Source organism: Populus trichocarpa, chromosome 8, assembly GCF_000002775.5.
Source record: "Populus trichocarpa isolate Nisqually-1 chromosome 8, P.trichocarpa_v4.1, whole genome shotgun sequence".
NCBI lineage: Eukaryota > Viridiplantae > Streptophyta > Magnoliopsida > Malpighiales > Salicaceae > Populus > Populus trichocarpa.
In genome coordinates, this window is record NC_037292.2 from 18049743 (window position 1) to 18068082 (window position 18340).

The 18340-nt window shown below is 30.7% G+C and overlaps 2 protein-coding genes across 3 annotated transcripts; one reads left to right on the forward strand and one right to left on the reverse strand.

The window, feature by feature from the left end:
- The first annotated feature begins 6592 nt into the window (after positions 1-6592).
- On the forward strand, positions 6593-11410 carry LOC18096531 (condensin-2 complex subunit H2). Of its 2 annotated transcripts, none has more exons than XR_008059779.1 (11): positions 6593-6995; positions 7159-7258; positions 8093-8199; positions 8274-8416; positions 8504-8936; positions 9030-9205; positions 9291-9458; positions 9544-9642; positions 10151-10252; positions 10381-10559; positions 10851-11000. XR_008059779.1 is itself a non-coding variant. In XM_006386783.3 (11 exons), the coding sequence occupies exons 1-11, from the start codon at positions 6821-6823 to the stop codon at positions 11124-11126; spliced, it is 1938 nt and encodes a 645-aa protein (XP_006386845.3). In that variant the 5' UTR covers positions 6595-6820; the 3' UTR covers positions 11127-11410. The 2 variants fall into 2 exon arrangements, 1 of the variants encoding a protein (XP_006386845.3); XM_006386783.3 differs by having other exon boundaries at positions 6595-6995; positions 10401-10559; positions 10851-11410.
- Positions 11411-16082: 4672 nt separating this feature from the next.
- On the reverse strand, positions 16083-17449 carry LOC18096532 (RING-H2 finger protein ATL2). Its single transcript, XM_006386784.3, has one exon. It carries the CDS (start codon positions 17304-17306, stop codon positions 16425-16427), a length of 882 nt encoding a protein of 293 aa, XP_006386846.1. The 5' UTR covers positions 17307-17449; the 3' UTR covers positions 16083-16424.
- Positions 17450-18340: the final 891 nt, after the last annotated feature.

An 18340-nucleotide genomic window follows, 5' to 3' on the forward strand; every position in this document is an offset into this window, starting at 1 on the left:
TGATATTTGGTAGGGTAATGAAAAATAAATTGCAAAATATTTTCCAGTGTTTGGTTATGTCATGGAAAATAAGCTGGAAAATAACTTATTAATGTTTTATTTTTTTTAAGTTTATTAATATAATGAGGAACAAATCTTACAAATTAAAAAGTTGAATGAGAATGAAATTGAAAAAAAATTATTTCATAAATTATCTCAAATAAAATAAATAATAATCAAAATAATAGAGATCAAATCTAAAAAATAAAAAAAAATGAAAGATGAAGAAATTAAAATAATAATAATTAACATTTCATAAATTATTTCAAATAAAATAAGTAACAATCAAAAGAATGAGGATCAAATTTGATAGATAAAAAATTTTAATAAAAAAATAATAAAGGAAAAGCAAATAAAAATTATAAAAATGAGGACCAAAGTTAATATAAAAATTAAATTTTAAGAGATAAAATTGAAAAATAAATATTCAAAACAAAATATATATAGCAATCAAAAGTTTGAGGACCAAATTTGATATAATCAGCAAATAATGACATTTCTAAATTTTTCACAACTTCCGAAAAGTGTTTTATGCCCAAATTTCCAGGAAAACACTTTCCTGAAAACTAAACCAAATTTTTCTTTAACTGAAAAGTGTTTTCCATTGACCAACTTTTCTAATGGCAAACAAACACAGGAAAGTTTGGAAAGTGGTTTCCCAGAAAGTGAATTCCAGAAAAAAAAAATAGCCTAAACTTAATTGTTTTTATATTTTAAAATATATATTAATTTTTTTTTTTTTTTTTTATCATGAAGAGTGTTTCATGCAGGGTAATCAAATCATTACGGATTAGCCCTTTGAAAAGAATAGATGACAAAATGAGGATGTCCAGTGTCTTTCCTCTTATTTTTCCTCAATTTTCTCCTCTCTATGTTACTATTCCTATTGCCATTACGGTTACAATTCGTATTACTTCTTTATAATAGAATAGGATGACTTTCACTAAAGAACATCATCTATTTATTTATTTTTGCAGAAAAATACACTTTCATCCCTCAATTCTTTGAATTTTTCATTATTTGGTTCTTGTAGTTTTATATTTTTTATGTTTTAGTCCTTAAACTTTATTTTTATAATTTCTCAATTTTCAATATGAGAGAGAAAGTTATTGGAAAAAAAAAAAGAGAGAGTGAATTTTATCGGCTATATTCTAGCAAAAACACCTGTCAATATTGATGTCAATATGTTCGTCTTTAAGAAGAGATTTTATTGGCGGTGGTTTTGCCTTTTAACTATGTTAGAAAAAATAGATTAGAACATAAAAGTTTTTACATTTGGTTTGATTTTAGATATTTAGAGTGATTAGAGGGTTTTCTTGAGTTGAAAATGAGGTTTTTATAATATTTTTATGGATTTTTAAAGTCAAATCAAGTTGGAATTTGGGTTTTTAAGTCTAAAAACTCAGCATTGATTTCTAGCCACTTGAGGTGATAGAAATGGAGGTTTACATGGTTGTTAACTTCAGGGCCCGTAGGATTAGTTGAGATGCGCGCAAGCTGGTCCGGACACTTACGTTAAACTAAAAAAAATAAATTATTACAGCAGATCACGCGTCTTGTGCTACAATTTTTTATATACATAAATTGAGCAAAAGATGCGTTTAAGAAAAGAAAAATGTTAGGCATGTCATCTTAGCTTTTTAAGCTTTCTATTTTAGAGGTCAGACGCGCAGCCCGACCTCCTAGCTCTATATATTTTTTAATTTAAAATGTATTTAAATTAATAATCTCAATGTATTTAAAAAAACTATCCGATTATACCATCTTTTAAAATAAAATGAGAACCGTTTATGATTGTATTTGAAATAAATTTATTAATAATTATATATGAGTGTAATATGTAACAAATTGCACATAAATATTTAATGAGAATAAAATAATTCTTTTTAATTTTTTTATATAAGTTTCATGAAGTAATTAATCTTTTATTTTTTTTCATTCAACCACATTAAAATTTATAAAGACATGATTTTGTTTTTGTTTTTGTTTTAAACTTACTTTTTAGATCATGATAAATTTTTATTTTATAAAAATACTACTAATAAATTTTTTACCTTGTAAAATAATGATGAAATGGGAGTTTTGCCTCAATAATTTTTTTCTCCCTTCTTAGTTTAAATTATTAAAATTACTATGAATATTTATTTTAATTACGTTGAGTTTTTATTAAAATAACGATGTTGTTAATAAAAAAGATAATTTTCATTAAAATAAAAAATGAATAAATAAATAATGGAGACTACGATTTAAGATATATATTTTCTTCTACATAATTTAAATCCTTCAAACTCTTTTAATTACTGGTTTGTAAGTGTTTATTATAGAGAAAATTGTTTAGTATTTTAGTATTTTTCTATTTCGGTGCACAATCTTTAATTTTAGTTAATTGAGTGATGAACATCTGATTATTATTATTATTATTATTATTATTATTATTATTATATTTAAGTGCACTCAATCACTTGGGTCTATTCAATGATGACATGGTCATTTTCTACTCATAGATGTCAAAAATGGGTCCTGTTTGAATTAATTGAGAAAAGATTCAAGAAAAAATAAATAAACACAAATAATAGGTGGCGGAATTTGAAGAAAAAAGAAAAGAAGAAAGGAAATACAAATACAAGTGATCGGGCAAAAGAGTTCATTTCCGGCTTGTTTAATAGGCTTTGAAGCAGGAAGAAAACCATGAGAATTCAAAGGTGTGTCTGCCATCATTACTTGTTCTAATAGAGTTGCATGTTGAATGTGTAATCCTTATTATTATTGTTATTAGAGTGATTATTTTCGATTCAATTCGGTTTTTATTTAAAAAAAAAAAACTAGTGTTTTTGTTTGATCATGCAAATCTTCTGTGTGTGAAATTATGCTAGAAACTTAACCATGTTTGTCTATTAATGGTATCAGGTCTATTTTTTCTTAAATGCATATTAGCCGAGGTTCAAGATAATTTATCGAGTCAACCCGAGTTTTTATAACTATACTTATTATATTATCGTTAAATTTAACATTTAATATAAATTAAAGAAAAAAAATATCACTTATTTTTTTAATTATATAAGTTTGAGAATAATATATATTAAGAGCAAGATGGATTTTTTTTATATTTTATTCTATAAAGAGACATTCAATATGTTCTGTACATCATTGGTAAACTTAATTTTATCTTTGTTTTCTGTTTTATCTTGTATTCTTTGTTCTTATCATCTCTATCTTTTTTATCTCGAGATAGTAACCAAACGCTATCTAATAGTCTTGTTGTTATTTTTTAAAATCAAATATTGTATTCAACCGTTCAGAACCTAAGACATACAAAAATCAAATCATAAACTCATTGCCTAAGATAAAAATGAAGTTTCAAGATCGAACTTACATGAGTATTATTATCAAACTGATATATTTTAAAAAACTAGTTTATATTAAGTGTTGAAATTAATAATAGCATAATAATTCTAGTTATAAAACTCAAACTAATCCAGTAGATCAACCCATGACCTGATTGAAATTTATGGTGAAAATTTTTCTCATGAGATATTTTTCAATATGCATAATTCAACAATGAAAAACATTAAATCCTATAAAAACTCGATTACATAAAATTAAGCTTATGTATATTCGAATTTGCATTCTATTGAATCCATTTTGCTTCACGTTAACATAGTAGAAAAATCCTTACAACATCAAATCCTTACATTTATATCAAAATCACCAAATTATTGTTATTATTAAAATTCACAAGTGATAAAAGAATTTTGGGCTAAGATATTGGATGTGGTCGATCTAAGGCCTAAATCAATTTAGATTTTAAAAAAATAAAAAAAAGGATTGATTCAACCATAACTGATCAAATAAAATTAAGCTTATGTATATTCGAATTTGCATTCTATTGAATCCATTTTGCTTCACGTTAACATAGTAGAAAAATCCTTACAACATCAAATCCTTACATTTATATCAAAATCACCAAATTATTGTTATTATTAAAATTCACAAGTGATAAAAGAATTTTGGGCTAAGATATTGGATGTGGTCGATCTAAGGCCTAAATCAATTTAGATTTTAGAAAAATAAAAAAAAAGATTGATTCAACCATAACTGATCAAATAAAATTAAGCTTATGTATATTCGAATTTGCATTCTATTGAATCCATTTTGCTTCACGTTAACATAGTAGAAAAATCCTTACAACATCAAATCCTTACATTTATATCAAAATCACCAAATTATTGTTATTATTAAAATTCACAAGTGATAAAAGAATTTTGGGCTAAGATATTGGATGTGGTCGATCTAAGGCCTAAATCAATTTAGATTTTAAAAAAATAAAAAAAAGATTGATTCAACCATAACTGATCAAATAAAATTAAGCTTATGTATATTCGAATTTGCATTCTATTGAATCCATTTTGCTTCACGTTAACATAGTAGAAAAATCCTTACAACATCAAATCCTTACATTTATATCAAAATCACCAAATTATTGTTATTATTAAAATTCACAAGTGATAAAAGAATTTTGGGCTAAGATATTGGATGTGGTCGATCTAAGGCCTAAATCAATTTAGATTTTAAAAAAATAAAAAAAAAGATTGATTCAACCATAACTGATCAAATAAAATTAAGCTTATGTATATTCGAATTTGCATTCTATTGAATCCATTTTGCTTCACGTTAACATAGTAGAAAAATCCTTACAACATCAAATCCTTACATTTATATCAAAATCACCAAATTATTGTTATTATTAAAATTCACAAGTGATAAAAGAATTTTGGGCTAAGATATTGGATGTGGTCGATCTAAGGCCTAAATCAATTTAGATTTTAAAAAAATAAAAAAAAGATTGATTCAACCATAACTGATCAAATAAAATTAAGCTTATGTATATTCGAATTTGCATTCTATTGAATCCATTTTGCTTCACGTTAACATAGTAGAAAAATCCTTACAACATCAAATCCTTACATTTATATCAAAATCACCAAATTATTGTTATTATTAAAATTCACAAGTGATAAAAGAATTTTGGGCTAAGATATTGGATGTGGTCGATCTAAGGCCTAAATCAATTTAGATTTTAAAAAAATAAAAAAAAAAGATTGATTCAACCATAACTGATCAAATAAAATTAAGCTTATGTATATTCGAATTTGCATTCTATTGAATCCATTTTGCTTCACGTTAACATAGTAGAAAAATCCTTACAACATCAAATCCTTACATTTATATCAAAATCACCAAATTATTGTTATTATTAAAATTCACAAGTGATAAAAGAATTTTGGGCTAAGATATTGGATGTGGTCGATCTAAGGCCTAAATCAATTTAGATTTTAAAAAAATAAAAAAAAAATTGATTCAACCATAACTGATCAAAAACTTAGGTTGACCCACAAACCAATTAAACTCCATTGATTTTTTAATTTTTTTTTTTTGGTGAAATGGACATCATTTTAATTTTTCTTATAAATACCTGTGACTTGAACCTTACTCCATAATGACCTCCAAGTTAGATTTTAAAATTATAATAATAACTATTTTTATTTTTATAATCTATAGCCAAAAAATCTTGAAATATAAATATTTTTAAGAGATATTTTAATGATAAAAAATAAAAAATACTGTGATATGTTCATTCTATTTTAAAAGTGCAAATTAAAAAAAAAAACCACAAAAAAGAGAGGGTTTTAATGTATTCCCTCATCACATTACATTATTCATTAGAATGATGTTATTCTTCTTCTTCATTTTTTTTCTTCTAATTTTTTTTTAATTTCAATTCCATTTTCAATATTAAATTTATTAGGGATTGAATTTTATAATTTTTTATAATTTATTTTTATAAGGTTATCTCAGATTCATGACCTGTACCGCGGCTTTGATGGGTTGACTCGAGTTTTTTTTTTCTAATTGATTTTTTTTTAATTTCATCTTTTAATGTTGGGTACATCGAAAAATAAACTTTATAATTTATTTTAATTTATCTTTTTTTAGGTTATTCTGGTCTCATTACCTAAATCACGTGTTTGTCAAGTTAACTCGGACTTATTCAGGTTATTTTTTTGGATCCTATTTTTAATTGATTTTTTTAATCTCATCCTATAACATTGAGTTTATTGGAAATTGAGTTTTGTAATTTATTTTGATTTATTTTCTATGAGATTATCATGATCTCGTAACTTAGTATACAAATTGACGGGTTACTACAAAGTTGACATGAATTGATCAAATATGTTGTCTTCTCAATGTTTATTAAAAAAATCTCATCATAAATATTTATTTTGAATCAAACTATATTTTTATCTGTTATTGAGATTGTTTTTGAACTCGCTAAAATAGCTAAGTCACATTGAATTAATTCTCATACAATTTTTTTTTTTACTAAAAAAATATTAGCAATACCAAAATATTTTTTTATATTAAAAATAATCTAATTTACTCTAAAATTATCACAAAAACAAATATATTATTATGTCTTAGTTTCTTTTATCAATAAATGTTCTTCACTATTTTCTTGTAACCAAATGTTACCCAATAAATACAACTGAAAAGCCGAAAAAGAAAAAAATCGGAAACAAAGACAAGCGGGAAAAAAAGGCACCGAAAATTTTGAACTCACAAAACCGCTTTTGATTTTCTCACACTTTCTCTCTAATTTTCCAGGCAGCCAAACACCCTTGAATTTCCCAACCTCCCCCACTTGTGCCTTTCTTCAAATTCCCAAAACCCTAGTGCTCCAAAAAGCCCCCCAAATGAACTCTTATATAATTATTCTAAAACAATGATTAGCAACAACAAAGAAGAACCAAGCAAGTACCACACTGTACAAGCAGAGCGTGATTTAGAAGCCAATTGGGAAGTCGACCTTTCAAAAAAGCTCGAAGATTACTTGTTAAAGATTTGTTCTGGTGAAATTGCTGGAAACGAAGAGGATAGTAACGTCAATTTCGCTGAAGGTTAGGGTTTTATAGAAATTAATTGTGTTTTATTTTTAATTTTCTTGAACAGTGCAGTTGCTTTATTGCTCAAAGGTTTGGGATTTTTATTTAGATTATTTGTGTTTCTAGGGTTCTGTTGTTGAGGGATTTTAATGGGCTTTTCTTTTTGTGGCAAATGTAGCTGCTTTATTGCTTCAAGGTTCAGTTCAAGTTTATAGCAGGAAGGTTGAGTATCTATACAACTTGGTTTTGCATGCTTTGGATTTCCTTTCTCAAAAAAGGTACCTTTTATGCCTATTTTGTTGGGTTTTGATTGTTTGTCAAGTTCCTTTTCGATGCAAAATTGATTTCTTTTAAGAATTTGTGTGTAAATTACATTTTTTGTGAGTTTATTTGATAGCTAAAGGTGATTGTCATTTGGTTTTTAAATTGTAATACAGTTGAAATATAAAATTTGGTGGTTTTGTTGCTTTGAAACCTACATTTTTCAGGATAAGTATTTCATAATTTTGTTGCTGTGATTGATAGCTGTTACAAGTTCAAGGAGAGTTTGTGTATGATATGTATAGTTGCCAAATTCAATTTTCTTTTTTGAGTGATTTTCCACTGCTTGAAATGGAGATAGATAATGGGGCTACTGGTTAAGACATGACAGGTGATGTATTCAACTGTCATCTTCTTAATCGAGCTGGGATATTCAAGTTAAGTTTGTGTAACTATATGTTGTTATCTTTTAATAAAGAATTGCTAGGATGTACTGTGTATTCAGTTAATTTCCATGAATTTTATAAATAGATTTGGAACAGTCAATTACAGAACACTGATCATTTTGTCAGGGAAATATCAATTGTTGTGGAACACAGTGATCATTAGAAATTCACAAATTAGAGGTGATTTAATATACTCTTCCCAATAAATTCTCAAACCAAACCAACCCATGAAAGCTCAACTATGGATTATAAACAAGGTCAATATCATGAAGAAAAAAGAGACATCATCTATACCCAAATAAAAACTTATATTCTCACAAGAAAGCCATTGAACGCTTTATAATGAGTAGCCTTGAAGCCCAAATGAAATGGTGTTCAGATTGGTTTTATAAATTTTTGAAACAGGCAGCAGGAGCAATCAGAGGGCGCGTCAGTCCAGCCTGAACGAAGTGGTTCCCAAGCAGTTTCTGAAGAAGATACTGATCAATTTTGGGTCTCAGATGATGTCCCAGGTAGGCCTAACTCTGCCTTCTATTTGATGAAGTTATGATGGAACTCTTGGCTGAAAGAAATCCGTTTACTGCAGTTGAACCAAGAAATTACTTAGATGCTTCAACCAGCAAAGATGCTTCTTTCTATCACTTTGTGAAACCACCAGCAAATCTTATTGTTCTTGAAGGCGATTGCTTAGACACCAGTGGTGATGGCGGGGAATTAGAGTCATATCTGGTATTACATGTACTTCCACATTTTAATATATCGATCTTTCTGTTACTGACCCAATCTAAATTACTTATTTTTTCTACATGGTTGCAGTTAGCCACCAATGATCTTTACCAAGACTTTATTCTCTTAAACCCATGTGATGCCATAGCCGTAAATGATTTTTTGAAAGCAGATGATACTAGAAAGGCACAATATGGTTCTTATAGGGGCAGCTCAACACGCAAGACCTTTCAATCCCCGACAAGATGTTCTGGGGGGACTGCTTATAAGCCTTCTTTTGGAAAGAATCGGGATGCCAATCCCATGCAACCACCAGTTGCTGGTTGCGGTTTTCAAGCTAATGATTATAAGACGGGGCCTGATCCTACTGTCCATGATAATTTTGACAGCAATCATGGATTTGATATGGAAGACACACATTCAGAACCTGATAATGAAGAAGATTTGGATGATGATGATGATCCCTGGAAGCCATTGAATCCTCATGAACCTGGGAACTTAAAAGTGAAACCTTTTGAGAAAGGTTACTACAGAATTTGTTTCTGTTTTTTTTCCCCTCTGTTTTCCATGTAGTATGTTTACTTTGCACTCATAATATATTTCTCTTAACAAGCAGTAAAAGCTTTCAGAAGGAATGGGAAAAAATCTGCTAAGCACGCATCTATAACTACTCTGTTTCCACCTGCAAGGATGCATGGTCCTGTTAGTCTGGATCTCACAGAAATGTGGGAAGCACGGCAAAACGAACTTGGAAAACATAGGAACACACAACCTACTCCATTTTATGTAAAGGTATTGTTCTTTTTTTTTTTTTCTGATACTGTCTTAACCTTAATTTCTGGTGATTGTTATACCATACCCGATGCTCCAATTGCAGCTGAGGAAATCCCTTACTAATGAAGGACATAATATTCCTGATACTTTTGGTACCTCTGGGAATGACAATGAAGACAATGCATATTACACTGGGTTCCCTGATTTCGGGCAGCATGATGATGAGATTCCGGAATACAAGGATGAAGATTTTCCCCCTCCACGTGAAAAGGTTGGCAGGCTTGTGTTTTATTCTAATTCGTATCTGCTGTAGTATAGAAGGAACAATCCAGTTGCTTACTGACTGATTTACACAGCATGATGATGGCGCTACTTGCTTTGACACCTATAAAGATTTTGGACACGGAGATCAAAGTTCTCAAGCAAGCCTAGAAGATCTATGTCGCTCTCATCTTGTAAGCTTATATTTCGATCCTTTTTGACTAAATTTACCCAGTCCATGGAAATAGTACATGCACTCTTATACTCACATATTTATTTTAAGGGTTTGGGTGAAATTTCTTTGCAGCCTTAAGTGTTTGACTTTTCTACCTGTCCAAAACATTTTCGGTAACTTGCCTAATATTTTGGAACATGTACTCTTTTCTTCCTGATTTTGTCCTGAGGAGCAAGCTGAATAAGTTCTGCTCTCTTTGCAGTTTTTTAACACATGCTTAGTCCTCTGCATTTACTTTCTGGCCATTTCTGAAACCTTGCTTTCATCATTGTTCATTTGCGCGCTTTGCTGGTTTTTCTTTTCATTTGAATTTCACAGGACATGCAAGCATGGTTTTTGAAATCAATGATTTTAGAAATCGTAGAAAGTTGAATTACAGAGATCAACCAGGACCCTAAAATTTTGGAATTGACTGTGAGCCCTAGTTGTAGCTTACCCACCCCCTCTTTTTTTTTTTTTATACGTAGGATGCTCTCCTTGCCAATATAGCTGAAACTGAGAAGCAAACTGAATTGGCTACTCGGGTTTCATCATGGAAACAGAAAATTGAGCAAAACTTGGAAGAACAAGTAACTTCTATCTCTCTGCTCTCTTCATATTATCCGAATTTCACTTTTGGCAACTACAGCCACTATTTGTATATGTTGTTGCTGTTCTTTATTTGTTCTCAATTTTTTTTATTGGTTTTGAATTGAAGGTGAATTTTGTTTCTAATAGGACTCACATCCGCCATTCAACATTCATGCCTATGGTGAAAGGATTGTTGACAAACTCTCTCTTGAAGTGGATAGCAAAAATGTCATGGCCTTTACTGACGTTGTAAAGGGCCAGGAAAAGCATGATGTGGCTCGAACCTTCTCCGCGCTTCTTCAGCTGGTTGTTCTCTTTCACTATTTCAATCTACCAATCTTAGTAGATTAAAGTAGAATAGCTTCTAAAATAAAAGGCTGGTACCCTATTGTATGCAATGCAATTGCTCTCAGGCCTCAAACTTGCGATATGTAGGCTACAACCTCTAGGATATTTTCTTAAAAGACAACTTAAATTTCTGTTATTATATATGAAGTTGCGCTGGACGAAATCAATTCTATAGGAAAGTGATTTGGAGTGAAATACAATCATTGCTTTAAAAAGCTGAAAGAATTACCATGAACTCTCCGATTTCAGGTGAACAATGGAGAAGTTGATTTGGAAAGGAGTCAAGCTAATGGGGAGTCGTTCTGTTACTCGGCTGTCAATCCTTTCAATGTTCGGCTCCTCGGTCATAAAAAAGATCAGGAAGGAAGACAATTTCAAATGTCCAAAAAGAGAGTTAAATCACCAATAAGAAAGAGAGGTCCGAGGCCTGGGAAGAACGGTGGCACTAGTAGGTGCACGCCGGAAGGTAAGAAGAGGCGAAGATCTCGACTTGTTGAACCAGTTGACTTGCATTCGACCGGGTGACAAAATCATGATAAGCAAGTTGTACTTTATTGCTCGAGTTATTCAATCCTAGTGCTGAATGGCTTGGTGCATTTACAATGTGATTGCATTATTTCTGACTCAGTAGTCCTAGAGACAATGGTCAGCTAGCTAGCATGTGTAATCTATTTTTAATACATCACGGACTTGCAGGTGAAGGGCCTTGTAATAACGCTACTAAATACTAATTGTCAAGTGTAGCAGTGGATAAGTTGTAATTCACTAATTAATGTTCATTTTCATAATTAAATTACAATTAAATTAAACTCGGCCTAATCTTTTACTAAAAGGATTGAGCCGAATACAAATAGCCTATCTTATATATTTTTGATAGAATAATCATCTTCCTGTAGCATCTAACAATACCAATCTGCTTCCGGTAATGTTTTCAAGATGTTTGCAGTATTATTCTCTGCTTGGATTTTCTTAAATGTAAAAATGATAGTTCGAAGTTAGGTTAAAAAACAGTATTAGTAATGACATGAAAAGAAGAATGGCCGGCCGTAGAGGACGAGGACTCTGAACTTGGTTCCACCATCTCCTTCGATAAATATATTTGCCACCACTACTTTTTTTTTTTGATCCTCACTTCCACGTGTTTATTAGTTCTTGCATGATACAAGATGTTGACTGGTTGAGGGCTGCATAATCATTAAACAGATGAAGATGCTCCTCTAAACTCCATTTCGATTGTTAGTAATGAGACTAATTAACGACTCTCTTGCTACACCAAGAAACTGCTCCTGAATCAAGGCTGAACACCAAAAGTCTTCGAGGGACTAGTGCCATGAACACCTATCAAAAAAATATGGTAATTATTATTTTTAAAATATATTTCATTTGAAAAAACACTTCTAAAACACAAAAACAAACAAGTTTTTAATTAGCACTATATCGTGTATTCTCTCAATTTCTTATATGATATGGAGTGATCATGTACCTCTTCACACACACCTCAAAATTCTTCAAACTACTTCCCATTTGTTTTTCCTTCTCCTATTAACTTGAATGACAAGAGCATGAGCATGATTAGGTTGATGAGACATATAGTTAGATAGATCAAACCACCTACCAATTAGCATTCATGCATCGTTAGATCTTCTAATTAATCTTTGTCTTGATCTAAAAGTAGCCTCCCTAAGATTAAGATACTCTATCTTTATTTACTTTTCACAAAACGGTTTGGAGCATGTGTCGTTGTTCGTGCAGACGCCTAATCATTTCCTCCATTTGAATGACACAATATACCCACAGAGATGGTGGAATCCATCAACTACAATTGCATGTGATGCAATCACATCTCTTAGATGCTTCTTGTTTCCTCTTCTTTTTTTTTTTTTTTTTTTATTTCTTTCTTGAGGTTGTTGGGTTCTTTTGACTAGTTTCTTCATGAACTTGTGTTTGTGAGTGTGGTAGCGATTGTTTTTTAAAGTACTTTTTTCTCAGAAATGTATTAAAATAATATAGTTTTTTATTTTAAAAAAATTAATCTTGACACCGGCACATCAAAATAATTTAAAAATAATAAAAAATATTAATTGAAAATAAAAAACATTTTTTTAAAATTTTTCAAAAATATTTATGAAATGCAAAAAAAGAAAAAAAGAAAAAAGAGCATCCACCGTTTTATTTGCAGGACATCTACGTTGTCGATTGTGTTATATCAATGAAATGATTTCAGCAGAATTGTTGCCTATGATTGTGTGATCAACTGCTCCTATTATGCCTATAAAGTTACCTCGTCCTCTTCATTTTGAAATGACACTCCAACTAAAATGCCCTGATTGGACAGTACATTCTCCGTCTTCTGGTGGTGAACACGACTGAATTCACCACTGTTCATGATATTTGGCAGCGTTACTTTTTATTTTTGGCTGTAGCGTTGTTTTTAAGTGTTTTTTTTATATATATTAAAAATATATATTTTTTATTTTTTAAAATTTATTTTTATATAACATATTAAAAAAATAAAATTAATTTTATAAAAAATACCAAATTCAGGAGATCAATCAAACTAGCTTGATGTTGAACGGTGAGGATTCGGCCTCCTAGTCTGCAAGACATGCATGAAGAGTATTTTGGAATTTGTTGGCGGGTCTCTAAGAAGACGTGTCAAGGACATCGTACGCCATTCAGTATAACAAAACACGATTTGTTGACTTATCCGTTGTGTCTCTACCTAAAAAGCCTCAAACAAACAGTTACGAAAGCGTGTGGACCTCTCTTCGGGAGCAGAGATGGCGTGTTTTAGGGGTTTAGTACGGCGGCTCCGTCAGCTGCGCAACCATTATTTTAAAAATATATTAAAATATTGTTTTAGATTTATTTTTAATATAAAAAATTCAAAATTATCCAAAAACATAAAAGAGTAATAATTTAAAGTATAAAAAAATAAATAAAAATTCAATTTTTTTAAAACACAAATAAAATATGAGAAACATGTTTATTTTATTATCTTATTTATAATTAAACACATTTATATCTATTATTTCTAAAACATTAAGAAAAGATAACTTTAATTAATTCTCTGGATGCTTGATTATTATTTTCGTTCTTTTTTCTACAAAGTCTAATTAATAAAAATATGCTATGATAAATAGTTATAAACTAAAGGATACTAAGTGAAATTAAAATAAAAAAAATATAGATAGTGTGTCATAATATTAAAAAATAGGATAAAAAGTACTAATTCGACCAGAATGGTATCAAAATAATTTTTTTTAAAATTAAATTATTAAAAAATAAAATAAATTTTAGACATAATATATGAATTAAATAATATAAAAGTTGTATGGCCCATCGTGTCCTATTTGAATAAGATTTATTAACTTCTGTTCATGTCATCTAAGCATTATCCTGAACATAATATGTTCTTCATGGAAACAACATTGTAGGAGGAATATTTCTGTAAAATAAATCCCATCTTGCCCGACAACGATGCTTCCCCCTACTTTTCCTTGGGGCCAATTCACAACTACTCCTAACCTTCATTCTATGGCGTCCCCATTTATACATGCACTCTGAATTTCAAGTTCTGGCACTTTTAAAAAACTTTAATTTTTTATTTTATATTATATAATAAGGGTCTGTTTATTTTTGTGTTTTAAAAATATTTTTTAAAAAAATATTTTTTTTTATTTTTTCTTTGCTTTAAATAAATTTTTTATATATATTTTCATATCATTTTGATATTTTGATGTGTTGATTTCAAAAATAATTTTAAAAAATAATATTATTATTTTAAAGCATTCACGAATAAAAAATACTTTAAAAAAAAATTGCAACCACACTACCAAATACCACCTAACTTTATCACCAACGATATTCTTTAACTAGTTTTTTTTTTATTGAATTGAGTACATGACAATTTTTTCTTTGTTTTTTTTTTTTGAACAAGTAAAGATTATATTTATTAGCATTCAAAATAATAATAAAAAAACATAAAGAGACATACACAAAATTTATTCTAAAACAATTTTAAAATAAAAGTATAGAAAAAATATCTTTATCTCCAAACATTAACTAAACCTTACTAAAAAGAAAACCACTCTTCACGAATGAAAACACTTGTAACATAATATGTGATACGATTCGGCCATTGATTTCTCATGAAGAGCCTTCAATTTTGTGCTTGGGTTTGATAAGGAGGCTATTCAGTCAAGATTGTGTTTTTCCTAGAATTTAGCTTGTTTTTCCATTTGGCCATGATGAGTTTTTAGCATGGGATAGTTTTAGCAAGTCTTGGTCTGTGCATGATGATAGGTTCGGTCCAATCTCTTTGATAATTCATTTGGTCAAATCAGGTTAACCCATGCACGAGTCTGATTTTGGCAGCAAAGTAGACTTGTTGAGAGCTTGTATCAGTTCTGGTTTGAGTTATATCAATGAGTATGAGTTTGGACCACATGGGGTCCGAAATTGGCTTGTTTTAATTAAGATGCGAGATTCTTTTCTTATAAAGATCAACAAAATATTCTTCCAAAATTGAAAGGAAAATTCATTAATTACTGTCCTGATTATTTAGAAGAATATTTAGCAAAAAAAGAAGAAAGTTTCATAATAATTCAAGGAAACTAAAGGGGCGGTTAGATTTTAATTCTAACTTGGAAGGATTATTTAATGTTAAAGATTGATTCTTCTAGTTAAGGAAGAAAAGTGATGATGAGCAGCTACATGAGAAATTAATTTTTATTAATGTTTTTCATGTTCTAAAAGGAAATTTTAATCCTACAAAGAAAGAAGACTTTAACAATTAAATTTATATTTAGATCAATTTTTCTAGTGTCTAAAGAACTTTAAAAGTTAGCTAAGCAATTCTAGAGTATCTAGGAAGGTGGATCTCAATCAAGAGTTATTCAAGTTATGAGAATTAAGATATTATATCTTGTTTTTTTTTCTATTACATGCGGCATTAACAAGCTATTGTTCAAATTTGTTATTTTTACTATTATTTTTATGTTTGAGCTTAATTAATGTTCTGGTTTTTAGCTAAGATCTAGGGTTTGGGTTTACTAGTAAATGTTTTGGGTCATTTTTTATAAGTGAATCAATTTAGCCCACAATGGTTGATCCATTAGGATTGATTTCTCATAACTATTTAAACACATATAAAACCTAAATTTCAAAAAACCTTTGATGAATAATATTTTTGAACCTTTTAGTTTAACATGTGAGAGATATTTTTGTATTTTTTGGTTCTTGAACGAACCAAATCTAACTTATCAAAGATTAATTGGTTTAGCATCATTATTTGACTTCATTCTAATAATGTTGATACCTTGAGGTAAGTTTTCATTGTGTCACATTCCTATCAGATCTTTTTTCAATTTTCAAGATCAGATCTCAATCTTGATTATGAATCACGTGACCACGTGATTACAAGATTCACATCAATATAACTTGCAATTAACCTTATTATGTGAATTCACATAGTAATAATTAAAAAAAATGAAGAAAATTCTAATTATTATTCAAAATAATAATTTTCCAAACCCAACAAACCATTCCTTCCTGTATCTAAAATTAAATAATTCTATATTCAAATCATAATAGAAAATATAAGGAGGAGAAAATTCAACAAAAAGATTCCTTTCATTATATACAAGTCAAAAGTCAAACATAGGACCTCAAGCGGCGCTCCCATCAACAAGGACCCACACCGCCACGTGAGAACAAAACTGCCACTTAAGCGACTGGCTATCGCCGCCGGTTTTCTCAGTAAGAAAATCGCCACGTGGTTACTTACTCCTCTAACCGGGTCAAGAATTGCCACCTCTGATTTTAACACCGAGTTTGCTGAGGCATCGACTCATCCCGCCCATGCTCAATATCAAACTCGGTCGTCCCTGACCCACCACCGCAGCTCACTGAGTTAGCCACGGTTGGAGACACAGTACCTCTTCTTTCCCTACTTAGCATCCTCTTAAACGACAACATCCGACTCATTGGCGATCTAAAAGAGTGACTCGCTGATGGTGACTCGGTATTTGACTCGTCCTCGAAATTCCCATTTCTCCTTGGGACGTCTATGGTCACACCAATAAGCCCAACAGGTTTCCTTCCATCATTAAACGACGACGTAGAAGCCGATCCCACGTGATCCTCCTCGTGCTGGCACGAGGTACACAGACCCGAACCCGCTTCTGAAATCCCGAAATTTGAACCTTCTGGAACGGGGTTTTCCGCCACCGGCTCAACCGGAGAGCGACAAAGAGGGCAAGTGGAGTGAGAATGAAACCACATATCGATACACTCGGTGTGGAAACTGTGGTTACACTTGGGCAAGACCCGACCCCTTTCGTTCTCTTCAAATTCGGATAAACAAACCGCACACTCAATCGAATCTTGGTGGGTTTTTCTTGAATATACAAAAACAGGAAGAGAATTCTTGACAGTCTCTTCAAGGCCACGCGTGACATGAGAGGTGACATTGTTGGGGTCTTGGGCGGAGTCGACGTAGAAGACAAGATGGGTACGGCGGTTGCGGACACGGCGGACTTGGCGCTGGCGTGCACGAGTGAGGTACCAACGAGCGTAAAGGTGGAGAAAAACCATTAGAATGACAACAAAGAAGAGAATAACAATAGCACTAAGCATTATCTTGCCACTTAATGCATAGCCTTCTCTGTATTCAGGTGGTGGATCTCTCGAGCCTGGGTCCATTTCTTGAATAAATGGACTCAAATTTTGATTCTTGTGTGCTTAAGAGAAAGAGAAGGATAACGGGTTTGGTTTAGAAATGAAGAGAGAAAAATGTTTTTGGAGTTGGTATATGAAGGAAGGAGGAGAAATACTAATGGAGAGAGAGGGGAGAGGGGTGGGGGGGACGAGGAAGGTTCTTGAGGGTTTCTTCTAAAAGTCTCAGTTCACACAAATGGAAGAAGATCGATCGCCAGGGTTGACGAGGGCTTTTACAAGGAATTCTCTTTATTGTCCTCCTATTAATGCCCAATATTTCGCATTAATTGTCGTTCTTATTCATGATTTTCAACTCAAATACATTGTTATACAGTATATTCTACGATAATGCATAGAAATTGCATTCGCATTCACATGCATTCTGTGATTAGATGAAGGAAAAAGTGGCCTTTAAGCCTTAATTTTTTATTTTTTATTTTTTATTTTATATTTTATAAGAAGGGCTATTTCTTAGCAATTAAGCTAATCCTTCAAGGTTAAGTTGATATTTACAAGGAAAAACAAAGTCTGAATAACTTGCATTAGAAAAGTAGCCATCCTCAGTCCTCACGGCACTGGAGATACTCGTTTACTTTTGACTCTTTTGAGTTTCAAAATGCCACGTGGGCTGGCAACTTGACTCTCTTGGATCATAAATGCATTAGGCATTCAACGCGACTAACCATATTCACGTGCATGCTTGGACAAAGGATTAATTATTGGCCTGTGATTAGATGCCATCTTCAAGGTTGGTTTGATTTTTGTTGGTCACACCTAAAATAATATTCGTTGTTAATAATGAAACATGTTAATATATTCTTTATTATCTCTATAAATATTTTTTTTCCAGGAAAGGTAGTCAATAAGTCGTCCCCCTCTTATATAAATAAAGTAGAAATAAAAATTTAGGTTTTTTTTTTATTTGCTATTTGAGGTTTTTTTTCCCTTTAATTCTATCCTTTAATATGATTCTCTTTTTTTTATATAGTATTTTGATTCTTTGATATTTTTGTTTTTTT

What these genes read in the sequence shown, in the direction of transcription:
- LOC18096531 (XM_006386783.3), top strand. Translation starts at nt 6,821, where the DNA reads ATGATTAGCAACAACAAAGAAGAACCAAGCAAGTACCACACTGTACAA. An exon ending in AGTGAAACCTTTTGAGAAAG is followed by an intron (nt 8,937 to 9,029) that starts GTTACTACAGAA and finishes CTTAACAAGCAG; the next exon opens with TAAAAGCTTTCAGAAGGAAT. An exon ending in AGCAAAACTTGGAAGAACAA is followed by an intron (nt 10,253 to 10,400) that starts GTAACTTCTATC and finishes TGTTTCTAATAG; the next exon opens with GACTCACATCCGCCATTCAA.
- LOC18096532 (XM_006386784.3), bottom strand. Translation starts at nt 17,306, where the DNA reads ATGGACCCAGGCTCGAGAGATCCACCACCTGAATACAGAGAAGGCTAT.